Genomic DNA, 25,800 nt, shown 5'->3' with positions numbered 1-25,800 from the left:
GGACCTCTGGAAGAGCAGACAGTGTCTTTTTTTTTTTTTTAAAAGCTTAGTTTCTTTTCTTTTTTTTTTTTTAATTTTTTCTCATCTTTATTAACTTGAGTATTTCTTTCTGTTTTTTTTAAAATGGAACAATTTTTTTTCAACTTCTACATCAAATTATTATATTGGTTTTTATAGCATCTTCTTTTTTTTCACTATGTAGTTTTTTTCTTTCTTTTTTTCTTTATTAATTTGAGTATTTCTTAATTACATTTCAATTGTTATTCCCCTTCCCGGTTTCATGGCCAACATCCACCAATCCCTCCCCCTCCCCTTCTTTATGGGTGTTCCCCTTCCCATCCTCCCCCCATTGCCTCCATCCCCCCAACAATCACGTTCACGGGGTTCAGTCTTAGCAGGACCAAGGGCTTCCCCTTCCACTGGTGCTCCTACTGGGCTATTCATTGCTACCTATGAGGTTGGAGCCCAGGGTCAGTCCATTATAGTCTTTGGTAGTGGCTTAGTCCCTGGAAGCTCTGGTTGGTTGGCATTGTTGTTCATATGGGGTTTCGAAACCCTTCAAGCTCTTCCAGTCCTTTCTCTGATTCCTTCAACAGGGGTCCCGTTCTCAGTTCAGTGGTTTGCTGCTGGCATTCGCCTATGTATTTGCTGTATTCTGGCTGTGTCTCTCAGAAGAGATCTACGTCCGGTTCCCAGACAGTGTCCTTAACCACTAAGCCATCTCACCATCCCAGAAGCTGTTTTTTATTTATTTGTAAGAAATAAAAGCATTATTTATTCATAATAGCCAGAAACTGGAAACAACCTAGATGTCCTTCAACCGAAGAATGGGTAAAGAACATGTGGTGTGATTATACAATGGAATATTACTCAGCTATTAAAAACAATGGCATCACGAAGTTTGTAGGCAAATAGATGCAACTACAAAAAGATGGAACTACAATAGTTAATATGTGCTCATTTACAAGTGGATATTAGCTATAAAATACAGAATAACATTCTACAACCCACAGATCCAAAGAAGCTAAATAACAAGGAGGTCCCAAGGGAGAACTCTTGAATCTCACTGAGAAAGGGAAATAAAATAGATATCAGGGTAGATGGAGGGAGGAAACTGGGTGATGGAGCGGTTGAGGAGGTGAGAGGTTGGGGGTCGTGGGGGACAGAGGGTCAGAGAACTGGGAAAGAGAACTGGAAAGAGAACTGTGGGGGAGGGGCAGGAATCTCTCAGATGAGCTGAAAACCTAGGACAATGGAAACTTCCAGGAATCTATGAGGGTCATGCTAGCTAAAACTCCTACCAATGGGGGATATAGAGCCTGAAATGGTCATCTCCTGTAACCAGAAACGACTTCCAATGAAGAGACTAGGACACCAGCCTAGCCACAAAACCTTAGACCCTCCTGACAACAAAATGACTGGGCAGCTTGAGACCCATGCAATGAAAGGTAGGCCACCATTGATACAGTGATATTCTGCTATACTTCCAGAAAAGCTTCTCATCTAAGAGGCTTCACACAGCAACTAATGAAAACAGATACAGAAACCCACAGCCAAATATTGGGTGAAGCTTGGGGAATTCTATGAAAGAGGGAGACAAAGGATTGAAGGATCCAGAGAAGTTAAGGACACCACAAGAAAACATACAAAACCAACTAACCTGGGCCCATAGGAGCCCACAAAGACTGAACCACCAGAGAACATACAAGGGATATACCTAGGCTCTCTGCATATATGTAACAGTTGTGCAGCTTGGTCTTCATGTGGGATTCCTAACAGCAAGAGCAGAAGCTCTATCTGACTCTTGCCTGCCTTTGGCTTCCTTTCCTCTAACTGGGCTGCCTTGCCTAGTCACAGTAGAAGAAGATGAGGCTAGACCTACTTTAACTTGATATGCCAAGATGAGTTGATATCTCTAGGAGGCCTCCCCTTGTGTGAGGAAAAGGGAAGAGGGTACGGAAGGTGGTGAGGTGAGAGGGAGGAGTTGGGAAGCTATGATTGAGATATAAATCCCTAAATTAAAAAATGAACATTCCAGAGAATCCTATGTTGATGCCCCTGTGCATATGGTTGCAGTACAGTCCACTGAAACATGTAACCCACCAGTGGCTGTATCCCTAAAGAAAAAAAAAGATTATCTCTTCCTAGCCATTATCAACTGTCAATATCTCCTCAGCCATCACTACTGGAACTCTGACTGGTTTCATTTTATGTGTGCACTGCCTTCTGTTCTTAAAATGCTGCTACGCTTCTGTGTTTGTGAGAGTGACTAAAATACCTCTTCAGTCAAACCTATTTACTCTCATCTCTCTGCATCTCATTCAAACACTGATTCCCCCTTTCCAGTGATGCCTTCCTCCTAGGAAGCCTGTACTACTTTCCTTCTTACAGTGCAGCTTCATGTCTGTCTGTCTGTCTGTCCTTTAACACGAGATCTATTCTTTCTTATTTACCTGGTAATATGACAGTTTCCCAATGATAAATACCACTTTATTAATTCTTCCAGTTGACTGTGCTAGGGAAATGAGTAAGGTCTAAATATAAAAAAGGCCACTTGGAAAAGCAGCCCCATTGTCAATCAATGTCAGTTAGGGATCAGTATTATGAGGATTTTACTAGGTAGGACAGGGAGTAGAATCTAAGGGTCTATAAACAATGCAAAACAGCCTTGTCTGGTGGACAAAGTAAATAAAATGATGCAAATGAATGTAAAGCCAATGTTTATACTGATACAATGTAGCTAATGAGAAGAGAACATAAAAACAGGCCAGCAAGGGCAGGGACCCCAACCAGCAGTTCTGAGCTCTGTTTTCTATTCCCTTGTTTTCTGTTACCCCAAATAAGCACACCTCTGCCTAGAGGCTGTAAGTGAGGACCTAGCTGGAACGGGGATTGGCAGCTGGACACCTCCTGGCTGCATACAATGGACTGCCCAGCTCATCCCTCCCTGGGCCTCACCCAGTTTCCAAGTAAATGCTGTAAAAAGCCCCTAGTCAAGATTCTAATGGTTCCCTATTTCCTTGGCACAATCCACAATAATCACTACACAGCGCCAATTGATCTATCTCTCCTTGCTTCTTTCCTTTGTAGGCTTCTATCTATGGATCCATAGTAAATGTCTCTCTAAAACTCACCCATTCCATTCCATGGATTTCAGTTTGCAAATTCAAGAGACAAGAACCCAAAGGCCACTGGCTCAGGGCAGTTTTGGTGGGTGAGTATTCTAGGACCACAGTCATGTGAGGTAATGTCACCAAGAGCTGAGAAAGGCTTCTTTACTCTCAAACATACCCCAGTATCTTCACACCATTAATGTACCACAGGAAATAGTAGAGGGGTTTTGTTTTCTATGTTTTTACTAGGAAAATATTAGAGGTTTCAGGAATAAAAAAAATGAGAAGATTGAATTTAATTTATTATATTTTATTTTGACAATGGTGATACTTCCCTGAGAAAGAGAGAGAGGGAAGAGAGAGAGAGAGAGAGAGAGAGAGAGAGAGAGAGAGAGAGAGAGAGAGAGAGACAGAGAGTGTGTGAGTTTGGTTCTTCCACCATCTGAATGTGGGAGTTAATGGAATGTGTTAAACCTTGACTCATGCTTGGAATAGTAATGTATACATACATACATTCATGTATGTGCATACATCACTTTAAAGTGTATCAATTCTTGGCAGGGTAATTTAGAATTTTCACACTTAGAATTTAACCTGTCCCTTATTATCCTAATTGCTTTTGTGGTTTTTGGGTAATGAACTTCTGCTTCATTACCTTTTGCCATCGTGCCATTGACTTTGTCTCATTATAGAATTCATGTAGGTAAAATGCACTTGCTCATTTAAAATGTTGTTAATTACCTAAGTTACACATGGCATTTATGTAGACCCATACGGGCATCGGATGCAGGGACAGCGCTGTCATGAAGGAATAGGAAGGAACAGGAGATGACAGTACCTGACAAGGATCCTGAAAAGTGATCCTTCCCTGAGAAAGCATGATTAAGAATCCAAAAGAAAGAGAACATCTCACTTGATAAGGAATAGTGTGATTTGCATACAATGTGATTTAAACTGGCATTTGAAACTAGTGGAGGTGTTAATGGGAAAACATTCTAGCAACACCCGGGATGGAGTCATATGACATGGGGTGGTGGTGACATAATGCTGAATGTCAAATGCTTTAAAAGGCTCCCAGGAGAACAGAACATAACACATCAATTAAATCATTAGGATAAAATACACAGAATAATGGAAGAGATGAAAATGATTTGGAAATGACTTAGTCCACTTTTTCCAGATAGCAGTAGATGGTGGCAAAGTGATGATGGTTTCTATTCACATTACAATTACAGGAGCATCAAATTTGATGAGAAGGCTGCCAGAGCCACCCTAGTCTGTACTCTCTAAATCCTATAAGCAAAAAGCCAAACTTCTTGCCATACAACTTTTATACTGGGTGTGCCCATTCAGATGAGCCCCATGTATTTAGTTCCCATTGTCATGAATGTAGTGGAAACTAAGACATTTGTCCTTATAGAGAACCTGCCTTTGGTAGGACACAAGTCAGTAGAAGTAGGAGAGATCTCATTTTTTATCTTTCTTGACTGTTGGTCAAATTTAAGTTGGCCAGAGCTCATTTTTTTCTGTCTGGGAAGACATGTCACTTGTACTCTGCAAGTTAGTAATTTTCTAAATAGGTAAGTAAAATTGCTTAACAATTTTATCTGGTTAAAAAAAAAAACAAAACAGAACAGAACAACACAACACAACACAAAAGAACACAAACCCAGAAAGTAAATTAGATGACTTAAGATGGCTTAGGGGATAAAGGTACTTGCTGAATCTGAGTAGCATCCCCCAAATTCACAAGTGCAGGGCATGAATGACTCCACAAGGTTGTCCTTGGAACTTTATATTTATGATACACACACACACACACACACACACACACACACACACAGGAAACAAGCATTAGTGAGGGTTAACAACAAGTTGTTACTTCAAGATGAATTGTAAGATGTAAAGGTAATTTGCAAATCCTAGTCTTCAGGGCTCAAAGCCATCACTATGCAGTGAACTGAGTCATAAACAACTTACTTAGAAAAGAAACATATACAGCAGTGCGGACCCCTAACAGCTCCCACAGAGGTCCCCAAGTCTCATCTTGTCTCAGTTTCTCTCTCACTTTTGACTGCTACCAGAAAAGATACTAGGAAAGAAATCAAGCTCCTGGCTTTTATTATCTGGGTGCATTCCGTCTCCAGCTTTACCAGTTCTCAAAATGAAGAAAGTCTTAGTAGTCTCCCACTAGTTCCTGGTGTGATAAGAATCGATGTGACTTCATAGTACTGTCTCAGTCACTGCCGCTGGTGTCAGGACTTGAGCCCTGTTGCCCTCTTCCCTTCATATCAGTAACTGAAGTAAACAGCTATACACTTCCTTTATTTCTGTTACATTTCAAGGAAAGCTCACTGTAGGAGTAACAGATGGCAAGTTCCTGTAAACAATGATCCCTAGACATGAATTTTGTCAGTCGGTCTGAAGTGCTGAAACGCTGTCATTTTGCTGCTTTGTAATGTTGAAGTCAGAGATGGTTGTGTGCTTTAGTTGGCTTAATTAGACACTTGTCTGGAGAGGGAGGAGAGTTCTTTGCTATTCTTTGCTGTTTTCCATTAGCTTAAGAATTTATCCTGTCTGTATGTAATCTTTACCTTGATTATTCTTTGAAATATAGCAAAATACATTTTATGATTATAAAAATATTTACTTTACAACAAACTTTGGGTGCATGCATGCATATACACATTCACACTTGTGCAAACACATTTCTTAGGTAAAGGAGCTTCTGCTTGGGTTTGCAGGGCTGGCACACCCCCTCCTTATCTTTTATTTAAGCCTAGTGTTCTCCAAATATTTTCAAATTTCCTTTATTAGCTATCTGACTTCAACAACCTAGAGATCATAGTACCAGCTCCCTGTTGGGAAAGCCACCTGGAGAGGACCATGCAGCCAAAGCATCCTAGCTATAAAACTGTCTTTGAACTGGTTAGTTTTCTTCATGAATTCAGTATGTATCTTTTCCCCTTGAATTCTTGGTACAGTTTTTTTGAGAAGCCTGATGAATGACAACATCTGGTTTATAATCAGTCCTGAAATGAGCTATCACAGTGAGCTTAAGTTCTGAGTACAATCCACAGACTGCTGGTCTAGGAGCTAGAAGATTAACTAGTGGCAAGAATATCCTAGGTGATGCCTATATGACTTTGATTCCCAAAGAATTTATTTTATATCTTATCTGCTTTGAGCCTGCCCAATCTGGGGGAAAGTTCATCTTGAAAAAGGACTTTGAGATAGGCTCTTTTATAATGTCCAAAACTTAAGGAAATAGACAAGCTAATGAACAGTGATTAATTCATCATATGTACACAAAAAACTAAGTTAGAAAATACAAACTTGAACAATCCATCCAGTATTTTCTGTTTTAAATTTTCATCTATAAAATGAGGATAATGATATTCCCTCCACATTAATATCAAGCTTGACTTAGTGACTGAGTTTAGAGAAAGGATGGGCCAGGACATGTGAAAGAGCTATTCAAAATACAAAGTATTATTACTTGGGACCAGAAGAAAATTATACCCACTGTGCTGTTCCCACAGCAGAGTTTATTCACAGCACTTCTTGATTCTTTCTCTACAATTCACATAATCATGAAAGTTATTGCTTTGTTGTCTGGATATATTAACTGGATGGCTGAGTGCACAAGGCCCACTTCTGAATCAGTGCAAAAATGAAACGCGGAGGAGGGAAAATAGAAAGGGACTCTTGAGCCTCCACTGGAGTCATACTCATCAGTCAACCTGCCCACATAAATACCGGGAAATCAACTCAGTTAAACACGTTGGGAGGCGAACTTGAGTTATGATAGTGTTCCTGAACACAGGTCAATGAAAACCTGGCACGCACACAAACTCCCATTTATCATATTCTCTGTAAATGCCCACTAATTGTTTTCATATTTAAATGGCTAGAATCAACAACAGAAATGTATGTTTTCAGACTGGTGGGCATTTTCTAAAAATACAACAGGATGCTATGACATATTGTAAATTATTGTTGGTTCTTTGTGTTCTCAACAGAATCACAAAAGGGTAAGGTCTTAAAAAAGAAAAGTCATTCAAGTCTGGTTCAAATTCTAAAACACAGAAAACAGTACTGGAACCAGGAGAAAAGTTGTGTGTGTGTGTGTGTGTGTGTGTGTGTGTGTGTGTGTGTGTGTGTGTGTGTGTGTACATGCATACTTAGTTCTATTTAGTCTTATATGCTTGAAAAAGTAATTTTCTTATAACCACAGTATTTGAAAACCTTTCAGAATTATTTAGAGTTTAAAAAACAAGAAAATTTGTAAACATAAATTATATTCATTTATTTTTGACAATAGTATACACAAAGTATACAAAAAAGAGTTGGTTTCCATGAGTAAAATCCTTCTAAAACGAAAATGTCAGAATTCATCTAAAGTGGAAATTTGATTATCAATAGTCCGTGACAGACAAAAGTCTGTCTTTAAAATATTTATTGATTCTATGTATACGAGTGCACTGTAGCTGTCTTTAGACATATCAGAAGAGAGCACTGAATACTTATAAGCCACCATATTGTTTTTGGGACTTGAACTCAGGACCTCAGGAAGAGCAGTCTGTGCTCTAACCACTAAACTATCTCTCCAGGCCACAGACCGAAATCTGTGTACTTAATGTGAAAACCCATCCTTGTATTGTGGCACAATAGGGCACACGTGGAGTTAAGTGACATTTGTAAAAGCAGTTCCTAGGTAGCTACAAGGTGTGCACGGGATGCATGAAGCAAATGACAGTCAGCAAACTAGGATTTAAACGGCTTTCATTTCCTGAGGTTCTAATGATATATGCTTATTAGATTACAAGAGAAAGCTGAGCCTTCTGTCTCCTGCTTCTTTACATCATCGCCCATCAGACTGCTGCCTGTCTTGAGTAGAAAGCACTAGCCTCTCCCATAAGGACAGCCTCTGACAGTTAGAATCAGTAGTAAAATAATCAAGATCATGGATAAGAGACACCACTACTAAGAGAATGATTAAATCCACAAGTGGGTGGAGCTATAGCTTTGGTCTAAGGGATTCCTTACACATCCCAGTATACATTTAGCTAAACCTAAATATAAGCCTTGGGCCAAAGAAATCAGACTGAATGGGAGTTGTGACTCTCACAAAATGAACCATGTCCATGACATCAATTCGTTTTTATCTTTAGTCTTTACCACTAATGCCCAAAAGTCATGATGAATAATAACACTGAGATGGATTTCCTAAAGAATATGAATAGCCTGAATGCCTACCTTCAGAGTGATAGTGAAAGGGCAGTGTCAAACTTCTTTGGGATTGCTAGTGTACACCGAATCAATGATGTTATTTTAGAACATTACTGAGTCTACTGATCAGGAACCTAATATTGCAGGTTGAACTGACAGCCCATATTCAATGTTCAACTACTCCCCCTGGACCCTGAGCTATGTTACTTATACAGTAAGGGTCACCACAGGTACAATTAGGTTAAATACCTTGAGATGATACTTACCTGGGATGTCTAGGTGATTCTCCTATCATCAAAGATCCCTCAAAGAGGGAGCCTGAAGGTGCAGCATCAGAGAAAAAGTGACCTGACCACCATGTTTACACCTCTAGACTTCCACTCCATCTGTGTAAGTACTGGAGAGAACCTTCTCCTTTTAGTGGATAGTTGTTACAGCAGAGATTCATTGTCAGTCAAGCTGCTGAGCATAAGTGGCTGTTGAATAGGGGTTCACGCTCAGTCACAAATACAAGAAAAGAATCAGTTATTCATACCATTTTCTCTGAGGGTCATGGAACATCTGCAGGAGACAGACGCTTACTCCCAAGGTATGGATCAAGGGATGATGTATAGGGGAGATATTTCTTTCAAAATGAAATATTTCCTCCTGAAGTGAGCTGGAAAGTGCCTAAGATCTAAGAAGCCCAGCAAACAGGAGGATTAGAAAACTTAGAAAACATACAAGGCTTGTGAGGCTCCCTCTGACTACTGATGGGAGATTCCTTACTGAAGCTGCCTGAAGCCAAGGGAACTCTAGTGATAGCGTTATTGTGAGTCATTACCCACTGAGAGGTTGGACTTTGTGAGGCAGCTGCCCTTGAGTTGCCTGTGCTCCTCTACGTAACCTCTTACTCAGATTCCTATAAGTAACCTTAGTAATCTCACTAGTTTATCATCATAGAATTAGGTAGAATTGTTTCTTTGGTCTGTTGTCAGTGACCTATCAATGTGAATAAACACACAATACTGTGAGACACTGAATGCTTTTCTCCAAAGATTTGGACCAAGGCAATGATGTTCACTTTTACTTATATTCAAATTTCTACTGATGGTTCTAGTCTACATATTTCGGGAGTAAAATAAATTAGAGACATCCAGTTTTCAAAAGAATGAATAAAATCATATTTCCAGACATATTGTCATATGAAGAAAATGAAAATGAATCCCCTAAAAAAAAAAAAAAACACAAAAACTGTTCAGCAAGGCTATTGGGATGAGTATTTTGGTTGTCAACTTGACTACATCTGGAATTAACTAAAACTCTAAAATGGCTGGGTACACCTGTGAGGAAGGTTTGCTTAATTAAACCATTTGAAATAGGAAGATCTACTTTATAATCTGGATCTTCGGGGTGGAAAAAACACACTTTTAATCCATATCTTTTGACGTGGGATAACACACATCTAATCTGGGTTAAACCAACTAGAAGCCTATATACAGGACCCATAAGAAGGAAGCTCACTCTTTTCCTGTTCTTTCTCTAGCTAGAAGTCCATTCCTTCATTGGCATTAGAGTCTACTTCAGGATTCTCAAAGTGTACTGCAGACCAGGAGACATATACTCTCTTGAGGACTGAACAACTACTGGATTTCTGGACCTTCTATTCGTAGGTAGCTATTTCTGAATTAGCTGGACCACAGACTGTAAGCACTCTAGTAACTCTCACATATGTTATTGTAGAAAACCCTAATATATCTATAGAACATGAAATAAATTGATACACATTTGATACATGTCAAATAAAATAAGATCACAATAATTCTGTCACAACTGCGTAAAAATAAAACAAAACTTGGAAATTAATGGGACAAAAGGACTGTAAACTAATGCAGTAATGTCATCAAAATGTGGCCGAAAATGTTAAAAGACTTGAATAAATGAAAAGCAGTCTGTGTTCACAGATTAGAAGATTTGACACTGATGAGATGGTGATTCTCTACAATGTGATTTACAGAATCCAGACAATCCCTTAGGGAATCATAGCTGATTTCTTTATAGGACCCAACATACTTTGAGTTATTACCTCATATCATTTCTAAAAATTAATATAAAGTAGACACTCAGAACCCAAAGGTAAAATCCTATGAATAGCAACACAGGAGTGAATATTTATGACATTGGACTTGGCAAAAATATTCTTTTACAAAGTGTATGTAGTTTATATCTGTGTGTAAGGGTTATTGGTATGTGTAGTTATATGGATGTGTATGAGCATGTTTATGTATATACAAGTACGTGCACATGGCTAGAGGTAAATACCATGACTTGTTTGTCAGCCTTGTTTACTGACTTGCCGATTAGGCTCGGCAGGTTTGACAACACACTCCAGGATCCATCTACCTCACCTTCCCTGAACTGCTGCTTCTAAGCAGGAGCCACCACACCTGGCTTTTTGCATGGGTTCTGGTGTCATGGGTGTGTGGCACTTTACTAAATGAGTTATCTCCCTAGTACTAGTGCAAAGTCTTTTGTTTGTTCGTTCGCTTTTAGATAAAAGACCATAACAACTTGTGATTCATAAGTGGTAGTGCTGCTATGTTGTGTTACTGAATAATTTTAATTGGTAAAAAAAATAAAATAGAATAAACACAACATATTTTATTTCTATTATTAATGACCAAACTTGTAAATAGAACCAACAGTCCAAAGGACAGTTAAACAACAGACACATCAATAGTCAGGGCTGCTGAAATAAATCTGCTAACAAAAACCTGTCTAGTCACATGCAATAATAGCTCATTTTGTTTGTATAGAAAAAGATGTGTGACTTATTTAAATAGGAACCATATATGATTAGTCAACAGTTAAAACACAAAGTACCCAAGCTACAAAATAACCACAATGAAGAACAGGCTCAATGAGCTGTAGAATCTGGTTGTCCAGACTAGGCATCTGTGATGGTTTGTATGTGCCTGGCCCAGGGAGTGGCACTATTAGGAGGTGTGGCCTTGTTGGAGTAGGTGTGTCACAGTGGGAGTGGGCCTAAGACCCTCATGTTTGCTGCCTGGAAGTCAGTCTTCCACTAACAGCCTTCAGATGAAGATGGAGAACTCTCAGCTTTGCCTGCACCATGCCTGCCTAGATGTTACCATGCTCCTACCTTGATGATAATGGTATGAACCTCTGAACCTGTAAGCCAGCCCTAACTGAATGCTGTTTTTATAAGAGTTGCCTTGGTCATGGTGTCTGTTCACAGCAGTAAAACCCTAACTAAGACAGCAACCTCAACCACTGAAGGATATCCAGAGAGCCGTCTGTCTACATCAATGGCTTCTTAAAATTTTCATGGTAACAAGTGGTTTGAGAAGTGAAAAATTTCTGTTAAAGTCTAACTTTGACTCAATCTTACATGTACAATTTCATTATATTTATCTTTTTTTAAATTTATTTTAAATTTTTCTTTTATTAAAAACACAATATATTCTTCATACAATATATTCTGATTATGGTTCCCCTCCTCCAACTCCTCTGTGTTGCTTGCCACCTCTACCTCTCCTCCTATCAGAATCCACATCCTTTCTGTGTCTCCTAAGAAAACACACTGGTAACTTAAAAACGATAATTAATATAGTAACATAAAACAATTAGAAAAAAAGCACTGTAGAAAAAGCATGAGATACACATGTAGATGGATGGACATACAGTTAGAGCACAGTCCAGGAATGGAGTTTTATGGGAATTCTGAGTGCTTGTCTCCAAGGAAACAAGACAAGAATCTTGTGACCTTAGTTTCTTCAAAATACAGAACTGTCTTTGGAATGTGCTTTTCTGCTCAGGGGTAGCAGATACCTCTTTGGCAAAGCCAGCGTTTGCCCTGGGGCTTGTCCTCGTATACTCTCCTGAGTTGATTCTTCTTACCCGCAGAGCACATACTGTTCAATGCTCTGAATAAAGTTGGCTACTGCATGAAACTTTAGTCTGACTCACTTTTAGGTCCCACTCTCCCAGGATCATACCACTAACTGGAGTAGTAAGAACATACATGTTCCATACACAGTGGAACCACTAAAAACAAAACTGGAATTCATAACATTAATGTAAAAACCTTTAAGGTTAAAATAACTGCCCTGTAAAAATCTCATGAGACAAAGAACCTCCATAGACGCCACTGGGGTCGTTGTGTCTTAGTCGTCTACTGTCCAGCATTGGGACTGGCCTCACGAGGAGTTTGTATCCCCAGGGACTCCCTTGAGGGAACTGATTTTTCCTCTGTGAGTGGTTATTAGTTGGAAATATCTACTAGGCTGGGAGGGGAAGGGGCTGTGTTCCTTTCAGCACTGGGACCTATCTGGGTCAGAACCCTGCAGGCTCTCTGTATGCGGCCACACTCAATGAGAGTTTATATCTGTGTCAGTCCTGCTGTGTTTAGAGGAACTTGTTTCCTTAACTGTCATTCTGTGGAGAATATCCAATAGCCTTGGCAACAGCCTGGGTTGTTTGGGGGTTCCCATGGGTCCTCTTTGGACAACAACTTGATTAGAAATAACCTCGTCTGACACTGGAAGCTTCCTTTGGACCCCTTGGGGCTCCACCTCTTCTGTCATTTGGCAATTTCATTTAAATCTCTCTCATACACTAATAGATTTTAGGAAGCTTGTATGGTATTAGTTTTCCACACGTCCCTTCAAATGGCCCTTAATACTAGCTGTTTCGCCCTGTACTTCTTCCTTCTCCCCCTCTTCCCTCTCCCTCCCCATTTGATCCTCCTGTTCCTGTCCCCACCCTGTCCATCCATAACTATTCTATTTCCCTTTCCTAAGGAGATATCGATCACTTCCTAGTCCCTTACATTAGACTCTGTACATAATGTCTATGCTTCTACAGATTGTAGTGTGGTTATCACCAACTTACAGCTAATATCTACATACAAGGGAATAAAATGTGTTTGTCACTCAGGGTCTGGGTTACCTTACTCAAGATGATATTTTCCTAGCTCTATACATGTACCTACACATTTCATGATTTCCCTTTTGTTTAATAGCTGAGTAAAACAGCACTGTGTAAATGTGCCACATTTTCTTTATCTATTCATCTACTGACAGAAGGCTATGCTGTTTCCAATTTCTGGATATTATGAAGACAGCAGCAAGGAACATGATTGAACGGCCATACTGATTTCTATGGTGGCTGTACAAGTCTTCAGTCCCAATAGCAATGGATGAGTTTCCCCCTTACTATATATCCTTGTTAGCATGAGCTGCCATTCGTTTTATTGGTCTTGGGCATTCTGATGGGTGTAATATGAAATCTCAGAGTAGTTTTGATTTGCATTTCTTGGAATTACAGATATGTCCATCATGCATTTTTCACTTATTATCATAAAAATGTAGAGAAAAACAATTATTTTAAAAAGTGAAGCAACCCATAACCACACAAATGAATAATGGTATATTATGTTTAGGCAAGATCGAACATTATATCCCTCCAAGAAGGCACTGTTCTTCAAAATCTGGATTTTCATAGTGCTGTGGGAACTAGAGAATGAAGAATATTCTAAACAGCTCTGGGAATTATACTTGGACTTATGACTCCCCTTATCATCCGGACCTGGATGCTGGGCTACAGCCCCCCCACCCCTTCTGTCCTTTGGCTTGGTGCTTTATTCTTCCTGGTGCCAGTACTGAGAAAGGTGGTTGCCACTAGATCTAGTAGACAGTTTACTGCTGTCTACCTCGGATCCTTGTAAGTAATGGGAAATGTCGGAATTAAAACAGTCTATTTAGGTTGCAATGTTTTCAAAACACATTTAATGGAGCTCCTATCAGCATTGGGTTGAATAGCTTCAAAGCCTGTCGCACACTTATGTGCAGGGAGGAGACCTGCTCTCTCCTTTCAAACTGACAGGTCTCTAGATGTGATTCAAAGGAGCTCCAGTTTCCCTAATTGTTTCATCACTGAATCATAGAAAAGACTTAAAAATAATCTTTTTATCTTCAAACTATTTCAGAGGTGAACATGTTAAAAATAATGACATGGTTGTACATATCTCTTATACAGCTTTAGATAGACATGGTTAATCATAGATAGTTGATTGCATGTCTGGCAGTTTTTCCTCTCTTTTGAAGGGTGCATCAACATTTATTTTATAAACACATTCTTATTTCTTTTTTCAGGACAGGGAGTGTTTGCATAGCTTAGTAAAGCTCATATTTTTTGGAAAACATTTTAATATTTAATAATAGCAGCTAATCTGTGAAAGCTCACAGGTTTGATTATGAAAACCACTTGCAAACTCGGGACTTGAGCTACTTCTAAAAAGTAAAGTGTAGTTTCTGTACAAACCAGAGAGAACACAAACCAAGAGAGAAGTGGACAACTCAGACATGGCATCAAGAGGCATAAAAAAACCAAAACACTGAGAAAACGACTTCAGCAGAATTAATTTAGTGAATTAAGTTTTAGGAACTAAAAACACTAGCAGAGAGTTTTAAGAATATATGTGTCAGCCATACATCTGATGAAGAACTCATAACTAGAACATGTGAAGGACTCACATTCTAGGTCAAAGGGAACAACTCAATTACCAGAGAAGCAAAGTCCTTGATAAGATTTTCTCCAAGGAAGATATACAAATGTCCCATATAGCTTATAAACGAGTTGCTGGGCCATCATAAGTCATCACCAAAACAAGTGGAAACTATAAGTATACTCTCTGTGGCTCCAGGCAACAGGACAGAATAGAAAATGACAAGGACAACTGAGGGTATGGGGAATGAAACACTCAGATGGTGGCAGGAGGATTTGGCAGGGGCTTCAGAAATCGGCCTGTCATTTCATCCTTAGGTTAACTGTATGAACACCAAAGACATTGAGGATGAAAACTTCTAGTTATGGTGCACATATCTGTGAAGAGGAGGGTATCCAGAGACTCATGTTTTCAGAGTCATCTCTGCTCAAAACAAACATCCTCTTCCCAATGAAAGACAAACCCTCCCTTTCCAGAAGGGTTTTACTCACTGAGGTTCCATTTCAGGCCTGTTGTCGTCACATGGTTGCAAGGCTGTCCAACAGGAATAAGGCCACACCAGCTGCCTTCCATTCCAGTGTCTACATGGAGCCTGTGCTTTCCCTGAAGAAGAACAGCAAGTATGAAGAGGGGCACGAAAGAAACAATCTGTAGCATGCTGGGGGCCAGCTAATAACACTTAATGTGACTTATCATACTAACCACAAACTAACTTAATGCATTCTTTCACTTGATTTAGATCTACTTTTCTATATTCAGCTTATTATTAATCCTAAGATTCGCACTGAAAAATTGGTTAAATATGTGCAGGGCCACATGGATAGTCTTATTCTTGGAACCTACCAATTGTAAAATACCATCCACTGCACCTGCTGAAGCTGCAACCTTTTGTGACACTGAGTTCTAGACTAACAACCACATATTCTTGTTGTGGTTAGTTTTTGTCAACTTGACACAAACTAGAGTTACTTCGGAAGACGGAAACTACACTTAAGAATTATCTCCATCAGATTGACCTGTGGGCATGTTTCTGTGGGCATTTTCTTGATTAATGATTAAGTGGAAGGGCTCAGCCCACTGTGCTTAATGCTGTCCTTGGGCAAGTAGTGTTGAGTAGTGTTGTGATACGTAAGCAAGCCAGTGAAAGCAAGCCCGTGAGCAGCACTCCGCCATGGCCTCTGCTTTAGTTCCTGCCTTCAGGGTCCTGCCTTGGCCTTCCCTCAATGATGTCCTGTAAATTGTAAGTCAAATAAACCCTTCCTGCCCCAAGTAAAATAATAGGGAACATTTTATTTAAATATTCAATCAGATAAGGCCTAAGAATAATCAAACAAATTATTTTTAAGGGTAGTACATTTTGAACCTGGTGTCTGCTGTTGGGAGAGAAGAGGGACAACCAATGTAGCTATGCCATGCAGGAGATAATAGCTACACAGAAGCATGGGTAGATTGTGTGGTACATATAACATGCCTGAGTGGCAGAAATGAGTCTGCAGGATGACCTGTGAAGGGTTCTTTTCATCAGTGATTAAGTGGGAGGGCTCAGTTCACTGTGGGTAGTGCCAACCCTGGGCAAGTGGTTCCAGTTTGTATAAAAACACAATGCTCACTCATGGACCTCCATGTTAGCACGAAAGATGTGTCTCCACATAAACACTTCAAGTGACAATAATGAGTCAACACTATGTCCTCACTCATTACAAAGGAGCCACAGGGAGGCATGGTGAGGAACACACTGCAGGCAGTATATGTGTGTACATGGGGGCTGGCGACTGTATGTAATCTGCTTAATGTGCTCAACTGTAAATCTTCTCTAAAAGTAAGAATGTGTAAGTTTTAAAAATGGGGAGAAATGGGATGAGGAACTGTGAGAGAGGGGACTGAGGAACAGCAGCAACTGGAATGTAAACAAATAGGATAATTTAAATTAAAAAAATGGCTCACAGCAACCCCTCATTCTCCCCTCATCGGGGCTGAGGGGGAGGATGGTGGGTCTGAAACCGCACTTGCTGAGCAGTGTCTCTTAACGGAAACAGGAGTCACTTCCCCACAGCTGTTACAGTTGATTCTGATGGTCCTCTAAAAGTCTTAATTCTCTGCAAGGCAAGTATGTCTTGATTACTTTGTATAGTTTTCTTCTAAACTGACTGAGAATGGCTAGTTTACCACACACTTATTTTCCCACTCCCTCCTTTTCTCCAAAACAAAGTAACAGTAATTCTCTCTGAGGATAGATATTCAGAATACAATACAACCGAACATCCTGGATACCACCCACTGTACATGTTAACAAATACTGAAAGAGGTAAAGATGTCTACTTTACAATAACAGCAGTTGTCAGTAGAAGAGGTGACAGAAATTTCCAGTTCGTTACAGTATTTTGGCTCCAGAAGAAAACTATGTGACAGCATTTCATGTAGGTAGAATTTGTCTCAGTTTCTTGTTTAAGGCTGCACTTCTAGGGTCCTGTGGCAGAAATGCCACACTATTGGAGGGTGACAGTAAGCTGCAACCTTCTGGAATGGAGTTGCATCTATAGGGCTCAAGCTGGGAGCAGGAGGGTGGCATCTGCATGGAGGCCCAGACCATGACATTTCTGACAATGGGGGTACTTCCTATTGTTCATCGAAGAGGGATTCGCACACTATGGGCATATCTCATTTTCAATGTGTTGATATTCACCCTGGCTTTTAGTTACTCTTCTTCCTTGTTTTTGGACTGCTTTATGTTTTGGTAGAAGCCAGCTAAATACATTGTATGTTTGGTGTTCTAGTGAAGTCTAGCGAAGACCGATGAAGGAAAGAATAATTCTTTCAACTGGTGGATATTGACTCTCAGAGATGATTCTTCAGCTTCCAACATATAATGCACAGGAAACAGCACATACACACGTTACATTTTATTATCCTGGGGAGAGAAGCAATGCTGTAAAGTCACTGATTTAAGCAGCTCAGTGGGAAGTCTCCTTACTTGACTTTGCTAGGTATTCATGGCTTTTCTAGTTATCCTAAGAACCAATGCACCTTAACATTTTCATTCTGGGAGTAAAATAGTTCAGAGACTTGAGAAGTCACATATAGGTCTTAGACTATCATCAATTAACATTTTGTCTCTTGCTTTAAAAGTGTGCTTTGCCATATGTGAAGGGTCTCAGTGTTTATAAATATGCAAATTTAGCTTTTATGGCTAAAAGAGAAGAGTATTACGCTTTCGTCCTCGATCGGCATGTCAATGTGACATCGCTAAAAAATGAATGACTGGTGAAGGAATTTTTGTTCATTCCCTAGATTTCTCAATTTATAATATATGCTAGTCTATATGAGATTTGACAGAAGCAGGCATCCAGTCTGACGGTAAAGAACTCCTGCAGGATTTATGGCATCACTGAAGAGCAGAGGCACATGAACTAATCATTCACTTCCATATACTCCCATGAATCACTGCACAGGTTTCTGCTCCATCCTCTGCTCTCAGCTAAGATAACTCTTTGAAGTCAAAAGCAGTTCTATACAGCAAAGAAGCAACAAAAATCAATCACGGCTTGCCTCTTCAGTTGTGTTTATTAGAACATATTCAGCAACCTTACTGTGAGGAAACTATAATCCAGTAAAAAGGCAGCAAAGATGTAGCATGGTTGTGTGTACGGGAAATCATGCGTAAGTATCATGTGATTAGTTTCCTCAGACTCTAATTCTAGGCTACAGAAGAACGTATATACAGATAGGTATACTCAGATACATACTGAGACCTAGGAGGCCATGCCCATCACATTTTGTACCGTGTTTCTTTACTGCAAGTGATGAAGGCATAATTGAAAAAAAAAAAAGTAAAAGCCTGACCTAGTTTTTTCATTGAAAAAACACCAAATATAAAGACAACTGATTCAATTCAATTTTATTGTATTTGAAGTCCTTAAATTTAGGAACTATGCCAACATTTGGACAAAAATGTTTTAGAATGTCTTAGTGTAAGCCTCACAAAATACATAGCAAATTGAGAAGATCATCAAACACACATTCAAGATACTGGTGATTCACAAAGCAGTCATTCATTAAATTGCTATTAATGCTTAAAACATACCCCGTGATGACTTCTGTATACAGTGCAAGTACACAACTAGACTATGAATGAAACAGTCCTTCACATTGATTAAACACAAGGCCAACCTCTAACATCTTTTGCCACCCTGTCCAGGTACTCTAAAATGTATTAGCAAATACTGTAAGAAAGTAAATAGTCTGCAGGAAAAATTATAGGAAAAAGATAAATGGATCCACACTATGTGTAGCAAAAGATGCTGTTCTTATATGCAATTGGTATATTTTCATGCTGATACTGATCACATAATGGAAAACTGCTATATAACAAATGGTCTCCCCGAAGAGCTTGCATTTGCAAAACTTCAGAGTAAGAAGACTCATGAGACCTTTCACTTTTCTTAATAGGTATAGAAATCAAAACATAGGAGTAGTAGGTTAGGTTAAATAGCCTACATTAAAGCAGTGTTAAAATATGTTTTACACCCCCCAAACATACTCCTAAGTCAAATAAGATTGAAAAAAAAAAGGTTTCATAGATTGACCTCTTAAAAGTCACAATATCCATTCATATATTCCATATCTAGAAACTAGAGAGTCTTGAAGAAAAAAAAGGTTAAAAGCAATAACCACAACAGTAAACAGACTGAAAATACTTTTTTGAATAATAATTTGAAAATTCTTATGTGTAATAATCTAGACTCCATTTACCTTTGAAATAATATCTCATTTCCAAAGGAGCTTTATTTTTGGAAAGATTCTTTTTAAGAAATCCACTTGATAATGATGACCAGTCACACACACACACACACACACACACACACACACACACACACACACAGTATATAACATTAACATTTTGGTTTATTGTTTTGAAAGCTAGAGCATTACAGAGATATGTTTCAAAATTGTCAACTTTATTTATTTATTTATTTATTTATTTATTTATTTATTTATTTATTTATTGTTCTGGGAATTATCTGGTAAAGTCAGGCTGAAACTGTGTTTTCTGACATGAGTTTACCTTATTCTCTAGTTGAACAGTTAACATTAAATGACTAATAAGACAGAACCTTCTTAATGCTATGTAAGCTACTTTGTTTATTCAGATTTTTATAATCATTGGAATTCTACAAGGACAGGCGTCCCCCTCCGCTAGCCTCCTACATCTGGACTATGTCAGTGTTCACACTGATGAAATCAACATGCCTGTTCCTCTCCTTCACACCTGCATTCCTGATTCCTATTTCACGTCCTTCTCCATCTTTATGCTTACCTTCTATTGGAATCGGAGTAAAGAGGCTGCTAAATCTTGCCACATTAAAGTCTTGAAAGCTTACTCTTTACCATTCCATTTTGAGCAATGATTTCTAAGAATGCTTACTCCAGGAGTAAGCAATACTAACAATAGAGCCAGAGCAAGCTACATGGAAGAGCATTATGAGCCAGTGTAGTGACTAAGTTTCAAATTATTCTTCCTTGACTGCCCTTTCATGAGATGCCAAGCCTGGCTGAGATGGCCATGCTCTTCTTCACTTCCACTGTTCCTTCCACCTTAAAAGGAGGATCCACAGAGAAAGGCAAGCCCTGTTTTGTATGTGATCTCCTTATGTTTCCCGTTTAGTCCTGACAAGTGATTTCCTTTCTACTGCTGCTAACTTTACCTGGGCCACAAAATGCAGCATTTTGCTACTATACTGCATCTGGCAAACAGGTTCATATTGTTACTCTAAAAATGATAAAGAGCCTGCTTTTATTTTGCTGGCTGAATTAACAGCACAGAGGGAGAATGTCTTTATATGTTTAATAAATATCTGACTGGGAAATTGTTTAGAGCACACAGAATAATTATTGGTGAAAAAATGTGTCAATAATTTGGAAAGTTATTTGAGTAGAATAGATGGAGGGGGCTTTAAAGTCCAGAAGGGAGGTCCAGTTGAACAGAAGGGACCCACAACACACTCAGCACTACCTAGTCAGTGTTGGTCTCATTGAATACTAGGACAAAACTGTACCCTTCAGGATTTATGAAAACCCTGTCAACAGTGCTCAAACCACACTTTACAATGTATGCTATATAGACATCTGCTGTATAAAATGGAAACGATATGGCTTCCTTATTACATCATTTTAGGCCTTGATTATGGCATAGTAAGTGTCCTAAGAACAGAGACTTAGGCATTTCAACTATGAATGCTGATTTATCTATGCTCTTTTGTTTGAGAGTTCATTCCAAGGGTAGGTTTACATTCCACAGTATGTTTTAAAAGAAAGTAAGTGATTATTCTTCATGAGACTAATGCAAAATATTAGCAAAGAGAAAATGTTTAAAGCATTAAATACTTCCATTAAGGTATCTAAAGAAGATCACTTGTCCAAATATTTAGTAAAATATTCCAAAAATTTGTGATATTTCATAATTGGCACCATGCCTGCAATATACCACTTATTTTCTGAAATTTGCAACATGGAGTCTATGACTACTTTACATAATGAAACCCAATTACACTCACTTCCTAGTCACCCTAGGCCTGCCCCAGACCTTTGTGACCTATCCTGAAAGCAGAAGAAAAAGGAGAAGGGGGAAGGGGAGGAAGAGAAGGTAGAGGAAGAGGAGAAGAAGGAGGATGAGGATAATGATGACGAGAACAAACAAAAAATAAACCAAACCAAACAAGAGTCCAATTTGTGTTGCCCGAATACTCACTGGAGCATGGTCAAACTTGCAGTGTCTAGGCCCCTTAAAGAATACTGTGTCCTTCTACACCACATCCCTGTCAGAAGCCATTGACTGTGGAGCTACATTTCAGGATTCATATCACGGTTTTTAAGAGTTTTCTTTGATGGTTTCCTGGCTAGGCTGTTACTTTTTTTAGGAGTGGGTTGGGTGGGGCAGGGGAAGGGTTCTCAATCCTTCTATGTCTGTCTCTCTTTTTCAACTGCAGCTTGCTTGCCCTTTTTTAGTCAGCTGGAATATGTATTCCCACATGGTTTCTAGTGACAGCATGCACCACAGACATCTCCATAGTCTCCAGAATCAGTGCACGCCATTGACTTCAGTAGGGTCTCTAGTGGCAGCCTGGCCCATGGACATCAACATGGCCTTAGATAGCCCTCAACCCTCCCCACCTCTGCATCATGGCCCATAAACATCAACATGGCCTCAAATAGCCCTCAACACTCCCCACCTTTGCAGTGTGGCCCATGGACAACAACATGGCCTTAGATAGCCCTCAACCCTCCCCACCTCTGCAGTGTGGCCCATGGACAACCACATGGCTTCAGGTGGCAGCGCCGACCATGGATATCCACCTGGCCTTTGGTGGTAACATGGGCTGGTGAACATCAGCAAGGCCACTGGCTACAGTAGGACCAACACAGCTGCAGTAGGACTCCTTACTTTAACATAGCTTTCAGTGGCAGCATGAACCATGAAATGGCTTCATGTGGTGGTACAGGCTACTCACATCCAAATGGCCTCTGATGGCAACCCACACCACTGACCCTAACATGGCCTCCCGTAGAAGCACAGACTAGAGATACCTACATGAACCTTGGACTTCAAAACAGTCTGGGGCAGTGGCATGGACCATGGGGATCTTTCAAAGAGGTCCAGTCTAGAAAGTAAACCATTCTTCCTCTTGGACACCCTGCTGTTATTCATTCAGCCAGGACGATCATGCAGCTGGGCAGCAATTTCAGGAGATGAGTGTGCATAAGCTCCAGCCTGCTGCACACCACCCCGCCAGCCATATCAGACGATGGCATGCTCTCCTGTCCATTGCAGCCTTCTTTCTTACCAGTCCTTGCAGCTGCATCTCTAGTTCTGTTCTTCTGCACTGAGTACTCACTGCTACCTTCCACCATCTTTCAATCTCTCCATTGCATATTTGTATGTCATAGTAGCATTAGAAACTACAGTGTATCACAGTGCATGGTTTTTTTTTTGTTGCTGTTGGATTTTTGTTTGTTTGGTTTTTTTTTTTTGGTTTTTATTGTTTTCTTTTGATTTTTTTTTTTTTTTGCCTAAGCATCATTACATGGAAATATTCATTGCAATGAATCATTGGTCTGGTTCAAGGGTTCTGGTTTCTGAAGCCCCATAAATACAAGACCATCACAGAATCATCCTGGATATCCTGCAGCTGCTCTGAGTCAGGGTGATCTTGCCTCTAGGCAGGCTGTCCAGGGGCACGTTCTTTGCATGCTCCAGGCTACTGCACACCTCTCCACTCACTAGTAGGCTGCCCCTGAGGCTCTCTAGAGTTGACCTTTGTACTTGTAGCCTGCAGGCAGCATCTCTGCCCTTGTGCTCTCTATATCCCAGCAGGGGAAGCCGCACAAGCTGTAACTATAGCTCCTCCATGCTGGGGCTGGCCGTATTCACTAATAACCTCTGCACATCTCTCCATCACTGTGCCTTCTCTCCAGTCCCTCCTGCATCCCATTAAACAGGAGCGTGGGAACTGCCAAGTAAGCTTTGCCAATTACCCGAACAGTCAGACTTCCAAGGTAGAACTGTTTATTAGGTACATATGTTCTAAAATGGCCCTTACATATAGAACTACACAAGAAGGCCAGGAGGGTAGCGTAGTCATAGAGTGCTTGCTGCACAGGCATGCACTGTCAGGACAGCACTGGGCAGAGGTAAGAGCTCAGCCCAACTAGTCTGATGAGCTCCTGGTTCACTGCGACACTGTTCCAACAAACACGGTGCACAGTGATAGAGGAAGACACTTGCAATCTGCCTGTAAGTGTGTGTGTGTACACCTTTGCTTGTATTTATACAAACTCACATGTGGAAATACATACTGGCCACACACATATGCAAAATACATTTTTTAAAAAAAGAATTGCATGATGAATTATTTTCTAAAAAGTAATGGGTCCTATTGATACCTTTAAAAAAACTAAACATATTTGATGTAAATGATTGCCTGTCTAGGTATGTCTATCTGCAGTGCCAGGATAGACTCCAGAGCTTTATACATGCTGGCAGGAGCCACTCCACAGCTGCTCAGGTCCAACCTTTTGCTTGCAGCCTCTGGGCTGAGATGCAGCAGTGAGGCATGCGGTTTTGTCATTCTGTGCTGTGTGAAGCTCAGTTCTGCCATCTTTCTTTCCAATTTCATGATTCTACTTTTCACTTTTTAAAAGCAACTTCTTACAATACCTGCCTTTTTAAAACAGGTGTTCTGGAGCCACTGTGGGTTCTGCAGACTCCTCCTCGATGACCCCGACCCCTATGGACCTCCATGAGTCTCCCTTGGAGCTCCTCTGTTGGTTCAGGCAGCAGCCGCCATCTTTATTTCCCCCTAGGTAGATCTTTTCAATGGCAGCAATAATTTAATCCATTCTCAGCTATTAAAATATACCATAACTGTTTCCCAACTTTTAACTCAAGTGGAAACGTGGTGATGGGCTATCCTTACTGAGTAACGTAGTTCCACTTTTCCTCCCAAGTCTATTGCCTCCCCTTTCCCACTATGCAGAGTGTACAGGGTCCTCCTAGAACAGACATCTGCTTTACACGACGTTTCTAAAAACAAACATGCCCTCTTATAACCTTCCCTCTTGTCAGTATGTATTTATGAGCACTCCACAACAATGCTGTTTGTTATCCCAGGAACTGTACATCCGTAAGACCAGACAGGAAATGGAGTATGCAGACAAGAAAATGTGACTGTGTTCCCACATGAAAATTTCCAGGCAGTTTTTACTAGATGAGAATGAAGTAGGACATATGCTCAGCAGCTCTAATCCAAGATGAGATTCTAATATTTTCATTTATATTAATCATACCCATGGTTATTGTTAGCACCCTTGAATAATGTTAAAGACAACTTTATATTGGAAAACCAAGCATAACTATCAAACCAGCTGAGCAAACATAATGAGAATGCTCTAACCAAGGAAAGAACCACATGCCTTAGTTTCTATAATAAAATAGTATAAACTTGTGTTTACAAATACTACAGAGGCAATTTTCACATTTATAGTATCCAGGTCAGATGCTGGCTCCCTCAGGCTGGTGGTGACTCACTATCTAGTTCACCTGTGGCAGCTTTTCAGTGTCCTCAAGAGTACATGGAGGAAGGACTGTTACAGGACACCCTTTATAAACCCTTAATTCTATTCATGGGGTCTCTGTCCTTATAACCTGACTATATATGTTTTTCATTTTTTATTAGATATTTTCTATATAAACATTTCAAATGTTATCTCCCTTTCTGGTTTCCTCTCTGAAAACCTCCTATGCCATCGCACCACCCCTTGCCTCCATGAGGGTGTCCCCCTTACCCTCTTGCCTCCCTGCGCTTGCATTCCTTTACAGTGGGGGATCGAACCTCCACAGGACCAAGGGCCTCTACTCCCAATGATGCCAGACAATGCCATCCTCTGCTACATATGCGGTTGGAGCCATGGGTTGCTCCATGTGTATTCTTTGGTTGGTGGTTTAGTTCCTGGGAGCTGTGGAAGTTCTGTGTTAGTTCTGTGTTAGTTGATATTGTTGTTCTTCCTATGGGGATGAGAACCCCCTCAGTTACCTCAGTCCTTTCTCTAATTCCTCCATTGGGGACCACATTCTCAGTCCAATGGTTGGCTGCAAGCATCCACCTCTGTATTTGTCAGACTCTGGCAGAGCCTCTCAGGAGACAGCTATATCAGGGTCCTGTCAGCATGCATCTCTTGGCATCCCCAATAGTGTCTGGGTTTGGTGACTGCATGTGAGATGGATCCTTAGGTGTGGCAGTCTCTGGATAGCCTTTCCTTCAGTCTTTGCCCCACACTTTGTCTCCATATTTCCTCCTGTGAGTATTTTGGTCTCTTTTTAAGAAGAACTGAAGCATCTATGCTTTGGACTTTCTTCTTCTTGAGCTTCATGTGGTCTGGAATTGTATCTTGGGT

At 40.1% G+C, this 25,800-nt stretch overlaps 1 protein-coding gene across 2 annotated transcripts in view; it reads right to left on the bottom strand.

Annotated features, from left to right (window-relative positions):
• Tpk1 (thiamin pyrophosphokinase 1) overlaps positions 1–25,800 on the bottom strand; it is a 297,093-nt gene that overhangs the window by 24,992 nt on the left and 246,301 nt on the right. For both annotated transcript variants that reach the window (XM_032906648.1, XM_032906647.1), the window contains one exon: positions 15,345–15,456. In XM_032906648.1, the coding sequence (XP_032762539.1) occupies positions 15,345–15,456 (112 nt within the window). The remainder of the gene's footprint in view (positions 1–15,344; positions 15,457–25,800) is intronic.

Source organism: Rattus rattus, chromosome 6 (assembly GCF_011064425.1).
Source record: "Rattus rattus isolate New Zealand chromosome 6, Rrattus_CSIRO_v1, whole genome shotgun sequence".
In the NCBI taxonomy this organism is placed as follows: Eukaryota; Metazoa; Chordata; class Mammalia; order Rodentia; family Muridae; genus Rattus; species Rattus rattus.
Note: the sequence above shows the minus strand (reverse complement) of the source record. Positions and strands in the feature narration are given on the sequence as shown.